The 20,462-nt window shown below is 36.8% G+C and overlaps 1 protein-coding gene across 1 annotated transcript; it reads right to left on the bottom strand.

Annotated features, from left to right (window-relative positions):
• Window positions 1-511: 511 nt before the first annotated feature.
• On the bottom strand, window positions 512-18,935 carry si:dkey-166k12.1 (organic cation transporter protein). Its single transcript, XM_007245656.4, has 10 exons — window positions 17,953-18,935; window positions 17,177-17,280; window positions 16,403-16,557; window positions 14,125-14,293; window positions 11,995-12,109; window positions 9,414-9,517; window positions 7,835-8,046; window positions 7,356-7,464; window positions 5,994-6,194; window positions 512-4,922 (listed from the first exon to the last, which is right to left on the bottom strand). The coding sequence occupies exons 1-10, from the start codon at window positions 18,304-18,306 to the stop codon at window positions 4,817-4,819; spliced, it is 1,629 nt and encodes a 542-aa protein (XP_007245718.3). The 5' UTR covers window positions 18,307-18,935; the 3' UTR covers window positions 512-4,816.
• Between the last annotated feature and the right edge of the window lie 1,527 nt (window positions 18,936-20,462).

The raw sequence follows: 20,462 nt of genomic DNA, 5'->3' as shown, positions 1-20,462 counted from the left end.
ATAGATATGGTAACTTGGCAAGAGATAAATTCCCCTGGGATTTCTTTTTTAAAAGAACATTTCCTGGCTATTGTTCAGGTCAGTTATGAACTGGTAGTAGTGCAACACTTAGGGGCTCCATAAAACACAAGCAGGTGAAATGCGTTAAATCATCTGTACACCAGCTTGCTGAATCATGGGAATTGTGGTTGGGTATGTTGGGAGAACTACATACATACTCAAACTGCTTGTTTAAAAAATGCATCTGTTACCAGTCTGGCAGGTTCCTTTCATCTGTAACTTTTCATTTTATAATGTGGTTATGGTCTTTTATGTGAATTTATTCACCTTAATAAACTAATGTGTTTCTGCTAGCTAGCTAGCTAGGAATCAACATTCATTCAAAGGTCTCTCTCTCCACTAAAATCTACTTTTTTTTGTTTCTCTGTTCTACCACATTATAATTTTTTTTGTGCATGCTGGAAGCAGCAGTCTGTCCTGTGTAATAAACTGTGTTGTCAAATGTATGTGGAGTCACAGCTCCTCCTAAAAGTGGGTTCTGTACGCTCTATGTTCTGTTTATTTTCTGTTGGGTAAGGAAAACTTCACTTTTGTTTCCTTTTCAAATATATTTTTTATTGTGGATCATATGTGCAGACAGATAATAATACAATAAATGACAGTATATTACAGCTCTGTGTCAGAGTGTTGTGTCTAAATCATGTGGCTTTGGGTCCCCATACAATAGCAGGTTTTTTTTTAAGTTTCTATGAGGAATACAGTGTTCCACTTGTAACATTGAATTGTTTGATTTATATTATTTGTAATTTGCACAATTGTGTAAATACCAACATAAAGAACAACAGTAAACGTAGAACATGTTCTAATCTTTACCATCCTAGTGTTGGAGGTAAAATAAAAATAAAATACTTGGATAATAAATAAATAAATATAAATAAATCTTATTCTGATTTTAAAGATGTGCTGAAATAATGTGATTATGTGGTGCAGCTCTAGTGTTTTTTTTTATTATTTGTTTCTGTACATTAGACAATACAATTAAAAAATAATAATAATAATCTAGGACTTTATTTATGTTTGATATTTTAATAATGTTTTTTTTTAACCCTGTACATTCAAATTTAAATTCAAATTCAATTGATGTTCATTAAAAGCTAATTAATCTCAGTACCTTCAGTCATGCTTGAAAGTTTGTGAACCCTTTAGAAGTTTCTATATCTACATGAGTGTTATTCTCAGAGGATTTCTGTGTTATAATGAAGGCACTGCTGGTTTCCCCTACAGGTAATGGCCTGTCTGGGCAGTCAGGAACAGTACCTATCAAGGCTTTGTGCTCAGCAACAAATAATCACACACAACCAAAACACAGTGTCACAACTATTTATGCAACCATTTTTTATTTATTTCATCTTGAACAGTTGAGTTACATTCATTATAGTTGATTCATTTAATTTCAATCCACAAAAAAACTAAAAAAAAAGTTTTAAAGACAAAGATTAAAAACAAATGGAAACATCATCCACTACTCTTACCAGCCGATTCATAGCGTTTTATTTTTGAGCAGACTGGTGTACTTGTGTCTTACAGTGTAGAACTGTCCTCTTCCCGTCCTGTCATTATATTCATCATAGCCAACTGACCAATCAGAAACCTGACCACAAATACAAATTTACTCCCACAGTTTCACAGTTAAAAGATTATACAATAACACATGACAACAGTGAGGAAAAATGGCTAAATGGGTACAATTTGACAATTTTCACTTAGGGGAGTACTCAATTTTATTGCCAGTGCTTTGTTAATGTTAATGGCTGTGTTGAGTTAGTTTTAGGTGCAGCAAATTTACACTGTTATACAAGCTACACAATGACTAACGTACGACTTTACATTGTATCAAAGTGTCATATCTAAAGATATAGTAAAATATCAACATAAATATGAGGGGTGTACTGAGTTTTAGGAGATGCTGTACATAAAGACAGAATGCCATAATGAGTGAATTCACTGACATTCAACTATGAAGAGTCTCTCAGATGCAAAGATGGGCAATCTGGGAAAAAGTAAAAAATAATTTTAAAATAATTTCAGAAAATGTTTCTCAACATAAAACCGTGAAGACTTTAACTATCTTACCACAAGGCCAAAGAGTCAGTATTAGATGCTTTAGGCCCTCATCAGGAGGCACTGCATTAAAAACAAACACGATTCTGTACTGGGCATCACTGCATGGGCTTAAGAGAACCTCCAGAAATCACTGTGAACAAAGTGGTCGAAGTTCACTGTACAACCAAAAGTCTAAGTTAAAGCTATATCATGTTAAGGAGGGGTATGTGAACACAATTCAGAAACACTGCCATTTTTCTCTGGGCCAAACTTTTGTAACCTGGACCAAAGCATCCTGCATCTCTGTTCATATGGATTGTATAATTTATCAATAAATAGCTACAGTTTATGATTATTGATATATGTAAAATATGTTACGAACAAGAACAGTTAATGTTGTTCTTTAAAATTAATAAAAAATGTATGCACTGCACAATGTTGGAGAAATGCTGTAGGTACTGTAGTGTGGATCTCAGTACTGTGTGAATGAAATCTAATGATCTATCTCAGGACAAAAAGGAGTGAAAGTTCATACAAGAAAAACAAGTCTTGTTAACATAGCAGGCTATTCTTTGGAAATATTTTAATCAAAGAAATAAATACATGTCTTTAACCTACAGTATGCTCAGTAAATCTCAGGTATCTTTACAAATCACCACACCTGAATGTTCTGCGGAAAGCTTAGATCTGATGGATTTCAACATTTCCACCGAATCTGGAGGCGGTGATCTTCATATATATAAGCTTTGATCTGCATCAGTCAGGAACAGCTTGCTGGACTTTCAACAATTAACAGGTGAAACTTCAAAGCACTAGGTAAGAAGGACAATTTTTAATGTGTACATTTCCAGGCATTTGTTTAAACACTGTGTCCACTGACTGTCAACTTTATTAGTTGGATTGGTCCAAGATTTCTCACCATTTTCTTTGAGCTGGGTCGAGTCATGCTTGGTTTTTAATGCTATTTTTATTTTATATAAAGCTATGGCATGATAATCACAATAAAGTAAAGTAACAAATCAACTATCACCCGGTCTACCACTCCTGGGGAGGGAACCAGTGGTCTGAAATTTCATCCATTTGTGCACAATCTGTCTGACTGTGGACATCTGTCTTACAGTGCCTTGCACTCCTACATAGGTGTAATTCTCAGAGGATTACTGTGTTTTAGTAAAGGCACTGCTGGTTTTCCCCATGGACAATAGCCTGCCAAGTGCAGTCAGGAACAGGATTATCCAGTTAAACTGCAGTATTCAGCAGTCCAAAAAATAAATAAATATATTTATTTTATAAAATAGTGGCACCCTGCAATTCATATGTCTATATGGACATGCATGGGATTGCAGGGCGCCACTAGGGACCTATACAAATCCATGTCGAGGCGTCTGGCATGTTGAGTTACACATGCTTTACACACTACTTCTGTATGTGTAGTTCAGTAAATAAGAGCAAAAGATTTTTAATGATTTATTGTTCCGGGTAACCTTCATTGCACTCAGACTCTTTCTTCTGGGTGCAACTATTTTTGCAACCATTTCTTTGATGAGTGTATATTTCATCTTGACCAATTCAGTCACATTCATTACAGATGATGCATTTAACTTCAAGCCACAAAAAACTAAAAAGAAAAACGTTTAAAGACAAAGATTAAAACAAATGGGTTGAAAACTTCCATACCTGCATCACAATGCCTGTGTGTGAGGCAATTACAGAAAGATTTGAGGATGTGTAAGAGCCTGCTTACTCTGAGACTTAAAATAACAATATATTTGCTGTAATTTGCCATGGTTTGTCTCTTTTTGGAGATTTGGGGAAATAAATTACACATAGCACTCAAAATGGTGAAATGCTTGATGTAAACAATACAGGAATGCTTATAGCAAGACGCAGCCTATGACTTTACATAATGAATTATCCACTACTCTTACCAGCCGATTCTTAGTGTTTTTTTTTTTTGAGCAGACTGGTGTATTTGTGTCTCACAGTGTAGAAATGTCCCTTTACCGTCCCGTCTGTCACATCATATTCAATCTGAACATAAACGGCAGAAACTGTACCATTCCTGTTACAGGATACTATGGTGAACATCATTGCTAACTGATCAGTCAGAAACCTGACCACAAAGGCAAATTTACCCCCACAGTTTCACAGTTAAAAGATTATACATTAACGCATATTTAACGTACAACACAAGTCACAGTTTCAGTTACAGTAACAGACATGCAAATCATTTCACAGGAAATAAATATCCTTCATGATCATTATAAAACAGGGCAGATGATGCTGATGCTAAATCATGTTTCTGCTGTTTTGCTTACAAAAGGGTTTGCATAAGAGCTTTATAGTGAATAGTGATATCATTGCATAGATTTATATGACTAACAACAGTGTAGTTGAACAAACAACGTACCAGAGGTACCATATTTTCACTGTTCACTGAACCATGGCCACCAGTGGTTTAAAACCTTTGATGACAGAGCAGCTATGTTACATTTGACACTATAAAAACTGACCAAAGTATCTTAACAATGCAGTATAAAATATACATACAAAATATCAAATAGAAAAGACGAATGTCTAATGTAGAGTCTGTATAAATCTGTGCATTTATATATGGATCCGTCTAGCTGACCTGCAGGTTGTCTAACTCCCATGCTATTACTGATATGTAGGCTTGTTTATGTGCGTTTCTGCAAGCTCTATGAATGAGTGTCTATGGAGACTCATTTGTTAGGTGCTGCAGTTCTTGGCCTTCTGTGCTGCTTGGTGACTGGATGGTGTCTGCAGGGAATGCCTGATCATATTTTTCATTGGAAAATCTGCACAAAGAGAGATAAAATGTTCAGTTTCCTTATTTTGTAAAAAAAAAAAACTGCAGCAAAGCTGCACAATATTGGGGAAAAAATCTCATTGTGATATTTTGCTTTTTTGCGACATATAATGCAAAACTATACATTTTTACCAGAAATTATTCAACATGTCATAATGTGAATAATGCACCCTCTATATACAGTAGATATATAACTTTACTCTGGTAGATATGTCAAGAAAAAAACAGTGAATAATTTCCTTTTATATCATACATGTTGTAGCATGACAAATACTTTAATTTGATTTTAATGACATAACACATCCTGCGATGTGACTACTGCACATTCACACACCATAATGCTGATGCTAAAACAATATACTGTGCAACCTTTCAATAAGTAGCCCTCACTAGCAAACTGATACATTAAATCCAGATTTATAAATCTATCTTTACATAAAGTATCAGTTTTAGGTGTAGTAAACTAAATAAATAAAGCTTTCATTTTAATAATTCAACACTTTATTTTCTCAAACAACATGAATAACACAGACAAGCCAAATCTCAATGGACTGTGAGTTGCTTGTCTGTTTACATGGACAATTCTAGCCAGACACTACTGGTTACCATCATTACCCTGTACTGTGCTGTGTTGTCCCCTGTGGGTGGTATCAATGCCTTTTATGATATTTTCCAGCTACACAGGCGTGGATATTCTTAAGCCATCCCTTGATGTAACACCTCATTACCAATTTACATACTGCTATACCATGTTTTTTGGCATGTCGTTGAATTTCTTAAAGAGCATAATTCTACAATAATGATAATATATATAGCTCAACATTTTATATTTTCTTTTAGGGCCAAAATGCCTAAAACATCAGTTTAAATCATGGTGTAAACATTTATGTTACTAAATGAATACGTCTGAAACTTACACGTATCATACAACCTAAAATACAAAGTTTCAGAATAAGTAATGTAAGTATAATATAAAGGTTTATGCAATTTGAACAGATGTTTTAGGCCTTTAGAACTGAACAACTGTTTAGTTTGGTGGGCTAAAGATGTAAGTACCTACCTCTCTGCATCCTGGATGGTATCTGGCAGTGGTTTATTGGCTGTTTCAGGCAGGGCCAATGCGAGAGCTGCACCCAGAAGTGGGGTGGAGCCAAATATCAGTACAGGCACGACTGGGTTATGCTGTCCAAGCAGATTTATCATTGGAGCTAAAACTCCACCCATTCGTGCAAACATGGAGGAGACACCAATGCCCGTCTGTCTGTAGGGGAAAATACCAGAGCTGTTCACATGCTCATCATCTAGTTTTAATATTACATTTACATAAAACAATAAAATAAATACATTTTTAAATAAATAAACTTCACTCTAGCATTGTGAAATGCTATGCTTTATGTGTGCTCTATAAAACAACATAGGGTAGAAGTTAGGGGTATTTAATTTATTTTACTAATTAAAAAATTAATTTAATCAGAGAATGACTTCTCATGACTGTTTCAGTCCAGAATAAAATCTGAAACTTGTGCACAACTTAATATGATTAAATTGGATTTAATTGTTGTGTGGTTGAGAATCATTCAGAAAATTACCCTGAAGAGAAAGAGGTGTAAATTGTAACACATTGTCCAAATAAGGCAAGAAAACATGCTTGGAAAACATGCATTTACCTAATATTTAACTAAATACAATACCTATTAAATGCAACTTAGACTTAGTGTTGTTTTCTTGTTGCCGTTTTTTGTTTCTTATTTGTTTGTTGGTCAGGATCATGGTTGACCCAGAATCATTAAGCGCTAGGCAGTAATACCCCAGGAGATGGAGTCAGTCCATCAGAGGGCATCAGATAGACACCCACTCACACCTAGGTGTAATTTAGCACAGCCAGTTCCCCTGCTGTGTGTTTTGGGAGGTGGGTTGAAGACAAAGACAGACACCAAACTCCTCACAGACAGCGACTGGGGCCAGGGTCAAATCAGCAGGGGCACAAATACTACCTGCTGTGCCACTGCGTCACTTTATTCACAAATTTGGTCTGGTCTAATACACAGACACATCTGCAGAGAACCACAAAACCATGTGGTGTTTTAAAAATCTTTTTGTTGTTGAGTAAGCTCAAGTCTCTTGTTGAAAAGATAAATTCCCCCCAAACCAAACACTGTTTAAACTTAACACTAACCCCTCTAACCTCTACCTAACCCCCTAAATCTATTCTCCAGAATCTCAACTTTTAGCAGGTAGTTAAAGCATGATTTAAGCATATGTAGTGGATTCTCAACATAAAGTTTGACTGATTATGATAAATTTTAGTATTTCATGATTGATGCAGTGAAATTATGCAATTTAATTTGATCAGCTTCACACTATTGCATTGGGTTTTTTCACAACCAGTAAAATCTGGATTAATATGTGTGAGTAAATATACCGAAGCACTGTAGGAAAGAGCTCAGCGGAGTATATGTAGATGATAGCAAAAGAAGCTGTGATTCCAAACTTCCCAGTCATAGCCAAAGCAGTCTGTATATTAGGATTATCTGGGAAAGAGAGAGAGAGGAATAAAGAAAAATTAAAGAGACTCTTGAGTACGCAGTGTCCTGCACATTTTACTGTTACAGCTGCATTAACAAAAAAGAGCCTTCTTAAACAAAAAAATATGAGTCTATCTAAAGCACATTTTAGGTTTTTAATATATAAAGGTTGAGGAATAACAGATTTCTAGCATAAAGGAAGTAATAGTGTAACATAATGCTTAACAGCAGGGACAGCATGAAATGTGCAGAACAGAGGAGGAAAGAAAAAGATAATGATAATGAGGAAAAGATGGAGAGAATATCAGATCAGGAAAGTGATAGTCAAGCAGTTCATCTTGTGTGAAATGTAAACAGGCTGCAGCTGTGAGCTCACCTGCTGGGACAGCGAGCATGAGGAGGCAGGCTCCGCCCCCGATGAAGAGGAATGCACTCAGCGGGATCCGCCGGCTGCAGGGCAGCACCAGCAGCACCAGCGACCTCGCCGGGACCTCCACCAATCCGAACATAAACTGAGTAAAGTACAGATCTGTGCCCAGACCAGATACCCCCAGAGACAGACCATAATACACCAACACGTTAACAAACCTACAGAGATACACAAGAGAGAGAGAGAGAAAAATATACAGAGTGTACCTTCAGAGAATACAATATTCATCTATAATCATTTCCAACACTTTCCAGATTCTTAATCCCAGTCCTGCTCTGAATACACTAGTCCTGAAATGCTTTCAGTAACAGCTGTTTATCATCACTGTCAGAAAAAACCTTGTACATCCATATATTATGTTTTTCTACTTTATAAATTAAATTGAATCTGAACATTTTCTTTACAATGTTACATTATGAACTTTTCTCATCTTTCAATGAAAGTCAATGTAATTTTAATTTTTTGAAGCATTTCTATTGATCAATTCAGCATGAAATTTTACAGAATGCAAATAACAACAACCAGGTACAAATACTGTTAAAAAAATTAAAATGCAAAAATGGACATACAGGGTTTTTGTGTCCAACATTGGTGATATGTATGTACACTGAAATATCAAAAGTCAGATGATAGCAGTGTGTAAATTCATCCTGAAATGTTATTCCAGGGTATAGCTTAGGAACCCAGACACTGTGTAAGTTGTGAATATCTGAAATTTAATAAAGGTCAAACCGTTTTTTAAGTAAGTTAAAGTCTCCTGTTGAAGAAATAAATTCCCCCTGACTCAAACAGCGCCTAAACCTAACACTAACCCCAACCTCTACCCAACCCTCTAAATCTCCTAAATCTTTACAAAATTACATTATGAACTTTTCTCATCTTTCAATGAAGTCAATGTAATAGTTTGGAACATTCCTTTTGATCAATTCAGCATAAAATTTGACATAATGCAAATAATAACTAGATTCAAATACTGTCAAAGAGTAAAAATGCAAAAATGGAGATACAGGGTTTTTGTGTCCGACAGTGGTGATACGAATGTACTCTGAAATGTCAAAAGAGGAGATGTCAGAGGATAGCAGCATAAATTCATCATGAAGTGTTACCTGAGGGCATAGCTTAGGACCCCACACTTGTTGTGAGGTGTCCATTTCCAAAGTTATGTAGGTATTCATTTTACATTTTAAAGAGTACATAGAAATGTCCATGCAAACAGACACAAGGCCAGTGCTGTATTATTTGTTATGTCAGTGTATAAACAATATTGCTCTTTATTTAAAATGAGAAACATATGTTAGAAGAATTCTATAAAACTGTAAAAAGAATTTTAGTCCTGGTGCCTTCCTACAGTCCTGTAGCTTCCCTGCCTTTACACACTTTTCATAAACAACCACCTGCTGAGCTGAGTGAGTGAGGCGTGTTCACCACAGAAGACGCACACACACACACACACACACACACACACACACAAATGCAGTGTATGGAACTGAGCCACGTCACTGCTTGGAGCTCAGACTTCACTCACCAGATGTAGTAGAGGATGAGGGCTCTCTTCCTCATCTCTGGAGTACGGACTAGATCTGCAACCGAGTGCTGACTCCGCCCCTCCGTCTCATCACACCAGTCCAGCTGCAACAGAGCCAACACAGCACATACATCCCTGTATTAAGCACAGTGCAAAAAACAGCCAACACATGGTGTGTTAGTTTTAACACGTCTGTGCCGTGTGTTCAGATTTCTAACACCACTTTTACACTTTTGGCCTGACAGTTTAGAGAATTTATGTGTGGTGGAAATAACAACTGAAACTTGCATAATAAATACATTATTGCAAAGTAATAAGTACTGTTAAATGATTAAGTAATGTCCCAGTTAATGATGAATTTACACTAGGTAAGACATTACTAAACATTACTAAATGCTAATGCTTATAAATGTTGTAAATAAAAATGAATTGAGACATTAGTTGTAATGTAAAAAATAATAAATGAATGCACACTTACTGTAAAGTATTACCAGACATTATTGACTTATAATACAATATACATTACCTTAATACAGCATATTATGTTTTTGCTATCAAGAAGAGTCTATTGATGTAAATGAGCTAGTATGTTGCCTTTATTTGTATGCATTTATTGTATGTGCAATATTTTTATAATCAAACTCCAATGTCTAAATCTTCTTTATAATTAAAAAATAAAACTAGTCCTCAAAGGTTGAAATTGAATTGTGAACGTATATATATATATATATATATATATATATATATATATATATATATATATATATATATATATATATATATATATATATATATATTACCTTGTATCCTATGCATAATTTGAATTTATGTTAATATCAAAACAATTTGTTCTTTTGGCCTGAGTGCATCATTAATTACCAATTAATTACACTTTTTATTAAAATGCTTATGTCCCAATAAGTTTCCATTACAAAAAAAAACCATCAAATGCGTCCCTCCAACACAGAACCACATATCAACAATTTCTTTCGTTTAGGAGAATTAACTTTCTTAATTGTCTTTACTTTTGTAAATTATAAAAATTGTCCACATTAAAAACATAAAAGAAAATGTTAATGTGTTTTTTTGAAGGACTTAAATGTTGTTGTAAGACATTATTAAACAAGTCATAATTAATAGCTATTCATTAAAGGTGATATATTTTAAACATGAAATGTATGTATATAGTGGGTTAAAGGCATGCTGAGTGGTGTGTGTGTGTATTTTGATCTTTAAGTTAGTCCTGCCCTGTGGAAAATGTTTTGTTTTGCACGTCCTAAGGGACAAGGCTGTGACTGCCTGTGAGATGGTGAGGTGCAGTGTAAAACGTTGAGGTGAAAGCAACCGTCCAAATTCTCCTCCAGTGCACTTTCTGGGCTTTGCAACACTGTACTAGTGATCTTGTGCACCATCAGGTGGCAGAAAGGATCATATTCTTTAATAGCACACAGTAGTGATGATCACGCATTTGCTACATGTTTAGCTATGTTTTACAGCATTAGTTAAATAAATCAAACTGGCAATACCTTAAGGTATCAATAACACACCAGTACATACATCACAACACATGCATGCAGACCTATGGAAAACAAGTTGGACCCAAAGCCCTCAGGGAGCAGTGGTCCTCCCAGTGTTGCCTTGGCAATGTGAACTATAAGCTTCAGTCTGTCACTTTCAGGGGAACTCCTGATGAATGAATGCCTGATTGGCCGAGAGCCTGGAGGGGCGGTGCCTCTATCCATGGTGATACTAATAATGGAGTTTTACTATGAAGGCTAAACATTGTTAATTGTTAGTAGAGAGAGAGAGAAGAGAGAGAGAGAGAGAGAGAGAGAGAGAGAGAGAGAGAGAGAGAGAGAGAGAGAGAGAGAGAGAGAGAGAGAGAACAAGGAATTTAGCAAATAGGACAAACATCCAATTAATACCCAGCTTGCAGAATTCTGTATAATTATTATAAAGGTTCACAAAAACACTATGAAAAGGTAAATTAAATTATAAACACATTTACAGCACAGTGACCCCCACAGTTGAGAAAGACATCACCCCCCTCCCTCAGCTGGTCCTAAGGTACAGTTCTACAATAACACACCCTTACACAGCTCTAATAACACACTTCTATAACATCCCACGCACTCAAGAATAGAAGCCAATTACATTCAACCAAATTACAAAACAGCTTTAACAAAACTATATCACCTATTGGGAAACTCAGACTAATTGTTATCGGCCCAAAACCGACAGATTACCAGACTGACCCATACTAAAGTCCCATAGCCTGGTTATAACCCATAGAAACATAGAGACACACATACACAACTGTATATAATTATTATCACATTCTTGGAATTCATTACTATGCTCTTATACATGATTATCTTGTTTATACTTACTTGTATAGTTATATATATATATTTTTTTTTTATAAAATAAAAATAAAAATAAATATTTATAAAATATTGCAAATAAACTTTTGTTAGGTTCCAAATACGCTAAACACAGTAATAAAAGTGTGATTACTTGTCATGCAAGTAAAGCAACTTTGTAACTTTAAACTGAAACACCGAGAGAGATGTTGATGTACCTGCACAGTGGTAGGGAAAGAACGGCCATTGACCATGGCTGCTTTACGCAGAAGAACAATCGCCTCCTCTTTCCTGTCGTTTACCAGCAGCCAGCGGGCTGAATGAGGAAGAACCCTGAAGCACAGAGTGACAGCACAACAAAAGAGGAGATTTAAAGTCTGCATAAAGAAAGAGAAGGACAAAAGAGCGAGTGATATAGAGAGGGAAACTGACTGAGGGATTTAAGCACTTCTACTTATGAACCTCTTGCTGTAGCCAGTAGGCCAGCCTCTGTGACCGTCACATCAATATTCGTTTAGTGCCAGACTTTGGGTAAGAAATCAGAAACAGATCACTTTTCCTTGCCTCATTATTAGTTTTAATTCGCGCAGGTAATTTTAATAATCAATTACTTTATTATTAAATAAAGCTACAGTGCACAAGTCTTTAAAAATATATCCACATATAAGTTTTGAAATCTTTAATTCTCATAATGTTGTTTAAACAATAATGTGTGTATATTTTGTTCCTTTAAAATGCATACATACTGGTTAAAAAAAATTATATTTATGAAATATTTATGAAAAACAGCAAACTAGATAGACATATGGGATAGTTTAGCAAAAGATATAAAACTGAAATGAGACTAAAATGTCTTTTGAGGTCAGAGCCAATGTGCTCACTTGAATTCAGCATTTCTGGGCAACTAAATGATGATCATAAATAATGGAAAAACTGAATAGAAATAATGTAAAAAAAAATTTAAATCATTGACAGTATTACAAAAATGTGTTACACCTTCTTAGTGTTGATTTGGAGAAGCACTTACAAAACTAAACTTAAAATATTTTTTGTTGCAGAATGAAGTCATAAGGATTGCAAATCCATCAGATTATTTTGAGTGATCAAACATACTAGTTGTTAATGCTTTTAATGCTTTAAAATGAGATCTGTTTGAGATCTGTTTGACCTAAGTACTGCACATATGTGCCAAAAGTCAAGGGACAGGAATTAACATCGATTCTACAAATGGATGGGAGATGTCTGTAGGGTGGTTGGACGGATGTACTGGACTCTCCACTGTGAGCATGTTACTGTAAGTGTTACCTGAGGGGACAGCTTGAAATGCTGACATTTGTATAAGTTGTAAGGTTTTATCTTGTGAGTGAGGTTGAACACTGGCCAGAGTGCTCATGGCAAGTTGAATTATCAGAGCTGGAGCGAGACCTGATAGTGGGTACCAGACGAATAAGACTTTATCCAATACCATATCCAGAATTGTGCAGGCATTTAACATTCCTCACTCCACAGTGTCACATATGTATAGGGATTAGGTCATATAAGGCATTACCATCCAAAGTAGACATGCAGTGGGTCATATTATCATGACCAGCAGTGTCTGTCTAGATTTGCCAATGCAAACAGAGGCCTCACACATTCCACATATCTCACAGCTCAGTGCAACATTCTTCAGCTTCCATGGGTCAAGATAAAAGTCACAGGATATGATACCAGGTCCTTTCCTAATGACTGTGTGAGAAATCAGTATTACACTATCTGAAATCAGTAGTTAGTCCAGTGCTAAACTGAGGAATAGCAGAACTCTGCTGGCTGATGGACTATATTAACCCTTTCCGACCTGAATTATCTCCAGTGATGGAAAGAATGTAGCTAAGAATGCTGCTTTCAATCTGTAATGCACGGAAAAGAAGACTATAATATTCTACCATAATATATATATATTTTTATTTTAGTTTATTTTCATAAACCACCCCCAAACAGTAAAAATAATAATTAAAATTGTTGCACATGATCACATGACATTAGTAAAAATGTATCTGTTACTTTGCCTCACTGGCTCTGATACTACTGTTTTTCCAGTGCAGTGGGCGGGTCCAGGTTACTGTTTGATTGGTTTATAAACTTGTTAATTAGCTGGTTCATGGTCTGTTCTGATGGACAACAGCTCTTAAATAGTGTTATGTGCAACAAAACATTTAAAATAAAGAAAATACATGATGTTCATTGTAATGGATGCAGGGTCTGAAAGGGTTAATGGAAGGTGTCTGACTGTGTGAACTTGATGACTGGAGTTCAGATCCGCCAAGAAACAGATTTCACAGTGTGTGTGTGTGTGTGTATTCTCTCACCAGATGTAGAAAATAAAGAGGAACCCTGGGGCTGAAATGGCGAGCTGCAGCTTCCTCCAGTCTCGAATGAGGTAAGCAATGCCTGCCAGCAGCATGTAGCCCAGCCCAAAGAAATAATCCGTGAAAATTCCAGCCAGCATGCGTCTCTTTGTGGACGTCCATTCTGTGCCTGCAGAGTGGTCGGGGAGGGAAGTGAACGAGGGGTTTGATAGGAATAGGGCTGACTACACGAGGTTTAGGAATGATACACAAGAGAGATTTGTTTATTATTGACAGATATACATGCATCAGAATTGGAACGAGGAGGGGGGGGCATCCAATATTAGAAACAGGTTATGGTAACATACTAGGAGGGTTTGGGTTAGCTAACTCTCATATTAACTGCTGTCGGAAAACACTCTGATGCACTCTAAAACCTTTCTAATGTTCTAATGTAGACCATGGGTCTTGTTTGAAGCTTCTGGAGAGTGTATAAAAAACTTGCCTTTTAAACAACTTGAATTCGTTCATTTTATATATGAATAAAATCCAGACATTGCACTGTAAATAAAAAAAAGCACAACAAAATGTTGAGTTTCTTTGATTTTACCAAACTGAAAACCTCTGGAATATAATGAAGAGGAAGATGGATGATCAAAAGCCATCAAACCAAGCTGAACTGCTCGACTTTTTGCACCAGGAGTGCCATAAAGTTATCCAAAAGCAGTGTGTAAGACTGGTGGAGAACATGATGCCAAGATGCATGAAAACTGTGATTAAAACCGGGGTTATTTCTGAACTCTATAAAAAATACTTTATAAATAATAACTTGTTTTCTTTGCATTATTTGAGGTCTAAAAGCTCTGCATCTTTTTTTTTATTTCAGCCATTTATCATTTTCTGCAAATAAATGCTCTAAATGACAATATTTTTATTAGGAATTGGGGAAAAATGGTGTCCATAGTTTACAGAATAAAACTACAATGTTCATTTTACTCAAACACATACCTATAAATATCAAAATCAGAGAAACTGATTCAGAAACTGAAGTGGTATTTTTCAGAGCTGTATAGTGTAATATATAGATAATATTTCACAATAAACAACTCCCACATGCTTGTATACATAACCCCTTCTTAAGTCATGTTAACAATGGTTTTACCATCATACAGCTTTAGAGATTTTTAACAGTTCCAGCAGCTTAATACAGAAGTGTCTAAGAACAAAATCCAGCTTGCCAGCTGTAGGCAAACCATATTCAAGCCTATAATTTTCCCAAATTACAGTGTCCTCCAAAAGCCAAAAGTCAAAATTGAGTTTTGTTTTTTTTCGCTGTAAAATCACCAACAGTAGTAAATGTTAAGTTCCTGTATGATGCCTGAAGGCTTGTTTATTTGTCATAGTACTTAACAAGGTCTTGCCATTGCTTGAACAGACTCACATACTTGATCAAGCATGTTGGGTATCAGTGCAGGCTGGGAAAAATAACTGAACTTGAGATTCCCTTCAGCAGATGTTTTCTTTTTTGCACAATGTTGAGAACACTGCAAAGTGTTTTGGTTCATCAGTACCTCTGAAATTCGTTGCATGTATAAACCTAAAGGTAATGCCACAACATCTCAACAGAATCAAGGTCATTAATCCAATCAGGCCATTCCAAAACACATATCAAACCTTTTCTAACTACTTGTATTTATTTGTCTGTTTTGCGTCATTGCCTATGTCATTTACTGCTGCCCTTGTATTCTACTGTGCAATGTTTTAATACACTTTTAAATGTATTCTTTTTTTAGTGATCGCTTGGTGTGGAGCGTTCTTATTCTACTGAGCATTTGTGCTAAATTAATACTTTAGTTTCTTCTCTCCAAAGAGTAATTTCTTGGACACATTACGAAACATCCAGGTAGTGGTCTTGATCAAACATGAGATGGGACGCATCTCATACCTTCCATTTTGGTGTCCTTGATCACAATCCTTCTTTTGTCTTTGTATTATAATGAACGCATGATTTTGCAGCTTGTAAAAAGTTCTGTGGGTCTTTTACTGTTACCCTCGGTTCTCTCTCAACTCTTTCAGGTTCTTAAATCTTTGCACAGACCACAGGAATTTTCATGTTCTTATTTATATTCAGGCAGTGTAAATGCACATGATTAGGGTAAATTGTAAATCAGCAATATGATTCCACCGTGGTAACAAGTCTATGGAGTTAGAACATTATTTTATAAACGCTCCTGTGGGTGCAATGTAAAAACGTCCCAATACTTTTGTCAGTAAAATGCATTATAAATGTATTACTCACCTAAAACAAAGGCATTGATGATTATGCCTGAGATGGTGGTTCCTATGAGGAAGCGCAGGATCACATACACCAGAAAATTTGGGGCGAAGGCAGCAGCCACACCGAACACTGTCTGAAGGGCCAGAGACAGGAGCAGGGCAAAGCGTCTACCATACCTGAGGCAGAGGAAAACATGGGGATATGGGTGTGAGTGATGGGTTTTCTTTCATGTATTTTCTATGTGTGAATGTAATGAGTGATTACAATATTAAATCAGTTAATTAGGGAAAACTCAAAGTCTGACACCCGGGCAAAATGTCTTTTTTAAGTGCACTGTAGAGGCTTGTCTAATTGTCACTGATCTCTCACCAAGAGGTACCCAACCTACCCAACAGTATCATCTAAGCCCCTTTTTAATAGGGCAGCATGGGAGGCACTTTTTTTGCCCCCTTGAGGCAAGACCCAGTGTCTAACTAGATCATTCCTGTAATAATTTACATATTTGTCTTTGACATTACAATCCAGTGTGATTTATGTCAAAAAGTGTATTATAGAGTAATTTATTTATACATACATATTTAGCTAACTGCTTATTCAATGTTTCTACAGATTAACAGAGCCTTTGCTGCAACAACAGCCTCTGCTATTTTGGTAACAAAATGAACTAATTAAAATCATAGTATATAACAGAATTATGTAATAATAATCATAGCTAAGAAATCATCAAATTCAAAAGCAGTTACTAAAATCAAAATCTAATAAAATACACATGTGATATGCATCAAATAAATATACCTGTCAGCCATTGCTCCAAACACAACAGCTCCCACAAGTAAGCCCAGCATATAGATGGAAGAACCAATGCTGTTTAGGCTTGCTCTGCCACAGACAAGATCCCACTAATCACACACACACACACACACACACACACACACACACACACACAGACATACACAGATACATTTAAAAATATGCTGTTATGTTGTTGCTACATGAGTGGCAATTAAACAGTCTTGAAATTACAAAACTATTGTTTATGGCAATTGTTTCTGTGATTCTGGGGACATATCTGGGATCAATATATCATCCAAAACGTATCATGAGTTCTGCAATATCATGACAGGCCTATTAATATTTATTTATTTTACTGTGCTGGACCACACATACATTACATACTTTCACTACACATTATCATTCCTGAGAACACAGTTCCACTGCTGCGCAGCTCAATGCTGAGGGATTTCTACCTCACTGTGCCATGACTGGGATTATGCATGGTGCCAGTAGGTTCATCAGGTTTTTATTCGCTCCTGAGTGTCATATTCTATTGGCAATTCTAGAAAAGCATGTCTGCAACTTAACCTACTATGGCATCGATTGAGAGCCACTACTTTATCATGTGGTCTAATCTAATAAAAGTGCATAATGTTGATACATAGAAACAATAAGTGTGGTGTAATAACCAGAAGTTTGGGCAACACTATGTCAAGCAGGGATAAAGTATCTGAATGCATTAATTATATGGGGTGTCCACAAACATCTGGATACATTAAGATGTGGTGCTGTCTCACCTCAGTGACGGTGGTGCTCTCGAACACGTCCTGGCTGTAAACCCACCCAGATTCGCACGCGGAGCGAGCGCTCCGGTTCTCGGCTGATCCTGCGCTACACGCGTCCGCGTGCCCTGCGGAGATCCCTGCGCTGGAGTTCGCGAGCCGGAGCTCCAGCACGACCGCGTGCGACTGGTTCCAGTGCGGGGATCCCGGTCTCGCGCTCCGGCACCGGTGCGGCGGCGTGGCCCCCGTGAACACGCTCACCATCATGTGGAAGGCGAGCTGGACCTGCGGGAGGCAGATCCACACGTACAGGGTCTTCTGGAACCTGCCGAAGCCCCCGGCCGCCGCCAGCAGCTGCTCGAAATTCATCCCGCGCGGTTTACCGCGAGCGCACCACAGCTGGACACGGGGATGTGTGGGAGATAAGTGGGGGTTATGGGGTTAAAAAAACAAGTTTTCCCTCCAGTGAAGCAAAAACGCATCAGTAGATTTAAAAGTTCCGTTTATAAGATAAAAACATAAAAAAGCATCAAAACATCTTCATCTTCAGACGCGTCTCGCGCTGCCTTTGTCTCAGTGTGGAGTGAAGAAAGCTCTCAGACTCGGAGCTGCTCACACACACACACACACACACTAGACAGCATACTCCAGCTCATCAACATAAACAAACACACGTGTCGATTACTCTACTGGTCCATTTTTCTCCTTGTGTAGAAGACACATAATTACCCAACATACTACCAAACACACACTACCACACACACAGAGACACAAGACGGTGTGGAAACAGGGCAATGTTTGAATTTAATTGTAAAAGGCAAACTAACCGACAAAGAGGACGAAGAGTCAGTGGAAAACGATTCAGTGAAAACGATTCCGTGAAAACGGTTCAGGCTAAATAAGCCGCTTTGATCCGGTTGTTCAAAGCATCGAGTAAATGAGTCCCGCGCGACTTCAAAGACTCGCGCCGAGGAAAACATCCTGCGGTGCAAAACAAAGTCAGCGAGGTGGGAACACTGTGAGACTGAGACACGCGCGCGCGCGCACACTCCGGTACAGTTAGCGCTAATTAGTGATTTAGAGGGTGATGCACATCAGGGAACTTAAAAGATTTCACTTTAGATTCTCCTCAAATACTAAGCTCATCATCAAAAAAATTGTTGCACAAAAAAAGGAAGTGCTGGATTACAATACTGCTCATAATAAAGATCAATAAATAATGGAAATAGAAAGAGGTAATGTGTAAGGCATATGTAATCAGATATCTCAGTATGGAGTTCAAGAGGATCTTTGCATTGTTCGGTTATAATCCATCCCATGCAGCTTATATTCTCACAGAGTTACTGTAGGTCTTGTGGTGGGGTGGGTGGAGTGTCAATATCACATCCAAAAGCACACCTTTTCAACTGGGGACAGGTCAGGTAATGAAGTTGGACATGACATAGCATCTGTGTCTTTTAAAGTCAAATTTATGAGATGGCAGGAGTATGAGGACGATCATTGTCTTGTTTAAAAAGTACACTCAATCATGTGTTCAGAAAAAGATGACACACTGCTTGCAAGATCTTGTTTACATAAAATTGGCCTGTCAAAATGCCTGTTGAGTCACTCTGCCAGTTAGACAATCTGTCGATCATATATAGTTAGTCAGGTACAACGATAAGGCCCCTCCTAGCTTATGTCACATATTTGACTGAGCATATACAAATCAAATCAAATTAAATCAAATCAAATCAAATTTATTTGTATAGCACTTTTTACAACTGATGTTGTCACAAAGCAGCTTTACAGAAATGTGATCACAGGACAAAGAATCAGGCAAAACATTAAGCATAGAGAATACAGGGAAAAACTCCCTCAGAGCTGGAGGAGGAACAAATCTTGGGATGACCAAGACTCACACGTGAGGGTGGGACCATCCTACCACTGGTCAGACAGCTTTAAATTGAATTTTAAAGTATCTTTATACATCCACATAGGTCTTACATATTCAGGTGTATAGCAGCACCAGTAATGTAAGGGCACATTTTAGAACAAAGCTAGATGAATAATAATCTAAAACTTTATCACTCCCACAGTGTTATAAAATGAAGACACTTGGGAAAAAGCTAATGTCTATGCATCTACACAGTTGAAAATAAAACCCAATATATATTTATTAGAATAGCTGCACTCATGAATACACAACCTCAAGCACCCCTAAAAAAGGGATGTGTGCTCTGGACGATTATTGTGGAGTGAATGAAAGTGTGGGTGACATGCAGAGAGTAAAATAGGTGAGTAGCATATTGGTGACATCTATAGTGCCGAGTTGGTAATGCACTTAAATGTTCTATATATCAATATAATTACATCAGAATTAGCAGATTCAAGAAAATATGAAAAAAAAAAAAAATTTTGGTAAAAATGATTTCAATTTCTGAGTGTTGTTAGGTACAGTGCTAATGCTTTACACTGACAATACACTAATACACTTATTGTGGGCGAGTCTGATCCAAAATTAGACATAATTGTTTTTTCCCAAA

Source organism: Astyanax mexicanus, chromosome 3, assembly GCF_023375975.1.
Source record: "Astyanax mexicanus isolate ESR-SI-001 chromosome 3, AstMex3_surface, whole genome shotgun sequence".
In the NCBI taxonomy this organism is placed as follows: Eukaryota; Metazoa; Chordata; class Actinopteri; order Characiformes; family Acestrorhamphidae; genus Astyanax; species Astyanax mexicanus.
This window is presented reverse-complemented; position numbering and strand designations above follow the sequence as displayed.

Excerpts from the sequence above, each read along its gene's own strand:
- si:dkey-166k12.1 (XM_007245656.4), bottom strand. The coding sequence starts at position 18,306 with ATGAATTTCGAGCAGCTGCTGGCGGCGGCCGGGGGCTTCGGCAGGTTC. Across the intron at positions 8,047-9,413 it reads CTCATCCTCTACTACATCTG|GTTTGTTAACGTGTTGGTGT; the intron begins GTGAGTGAAGTC and ends GTATCTCTGTAG. Across the intron at positions 7,465-7,834 it reads CATGCTCGCTGTCCCAGCAG|ATAATCCTAATATACAGACT; the intron begins GTGAGCTCACAG and ends TCTCTTTCCCAG.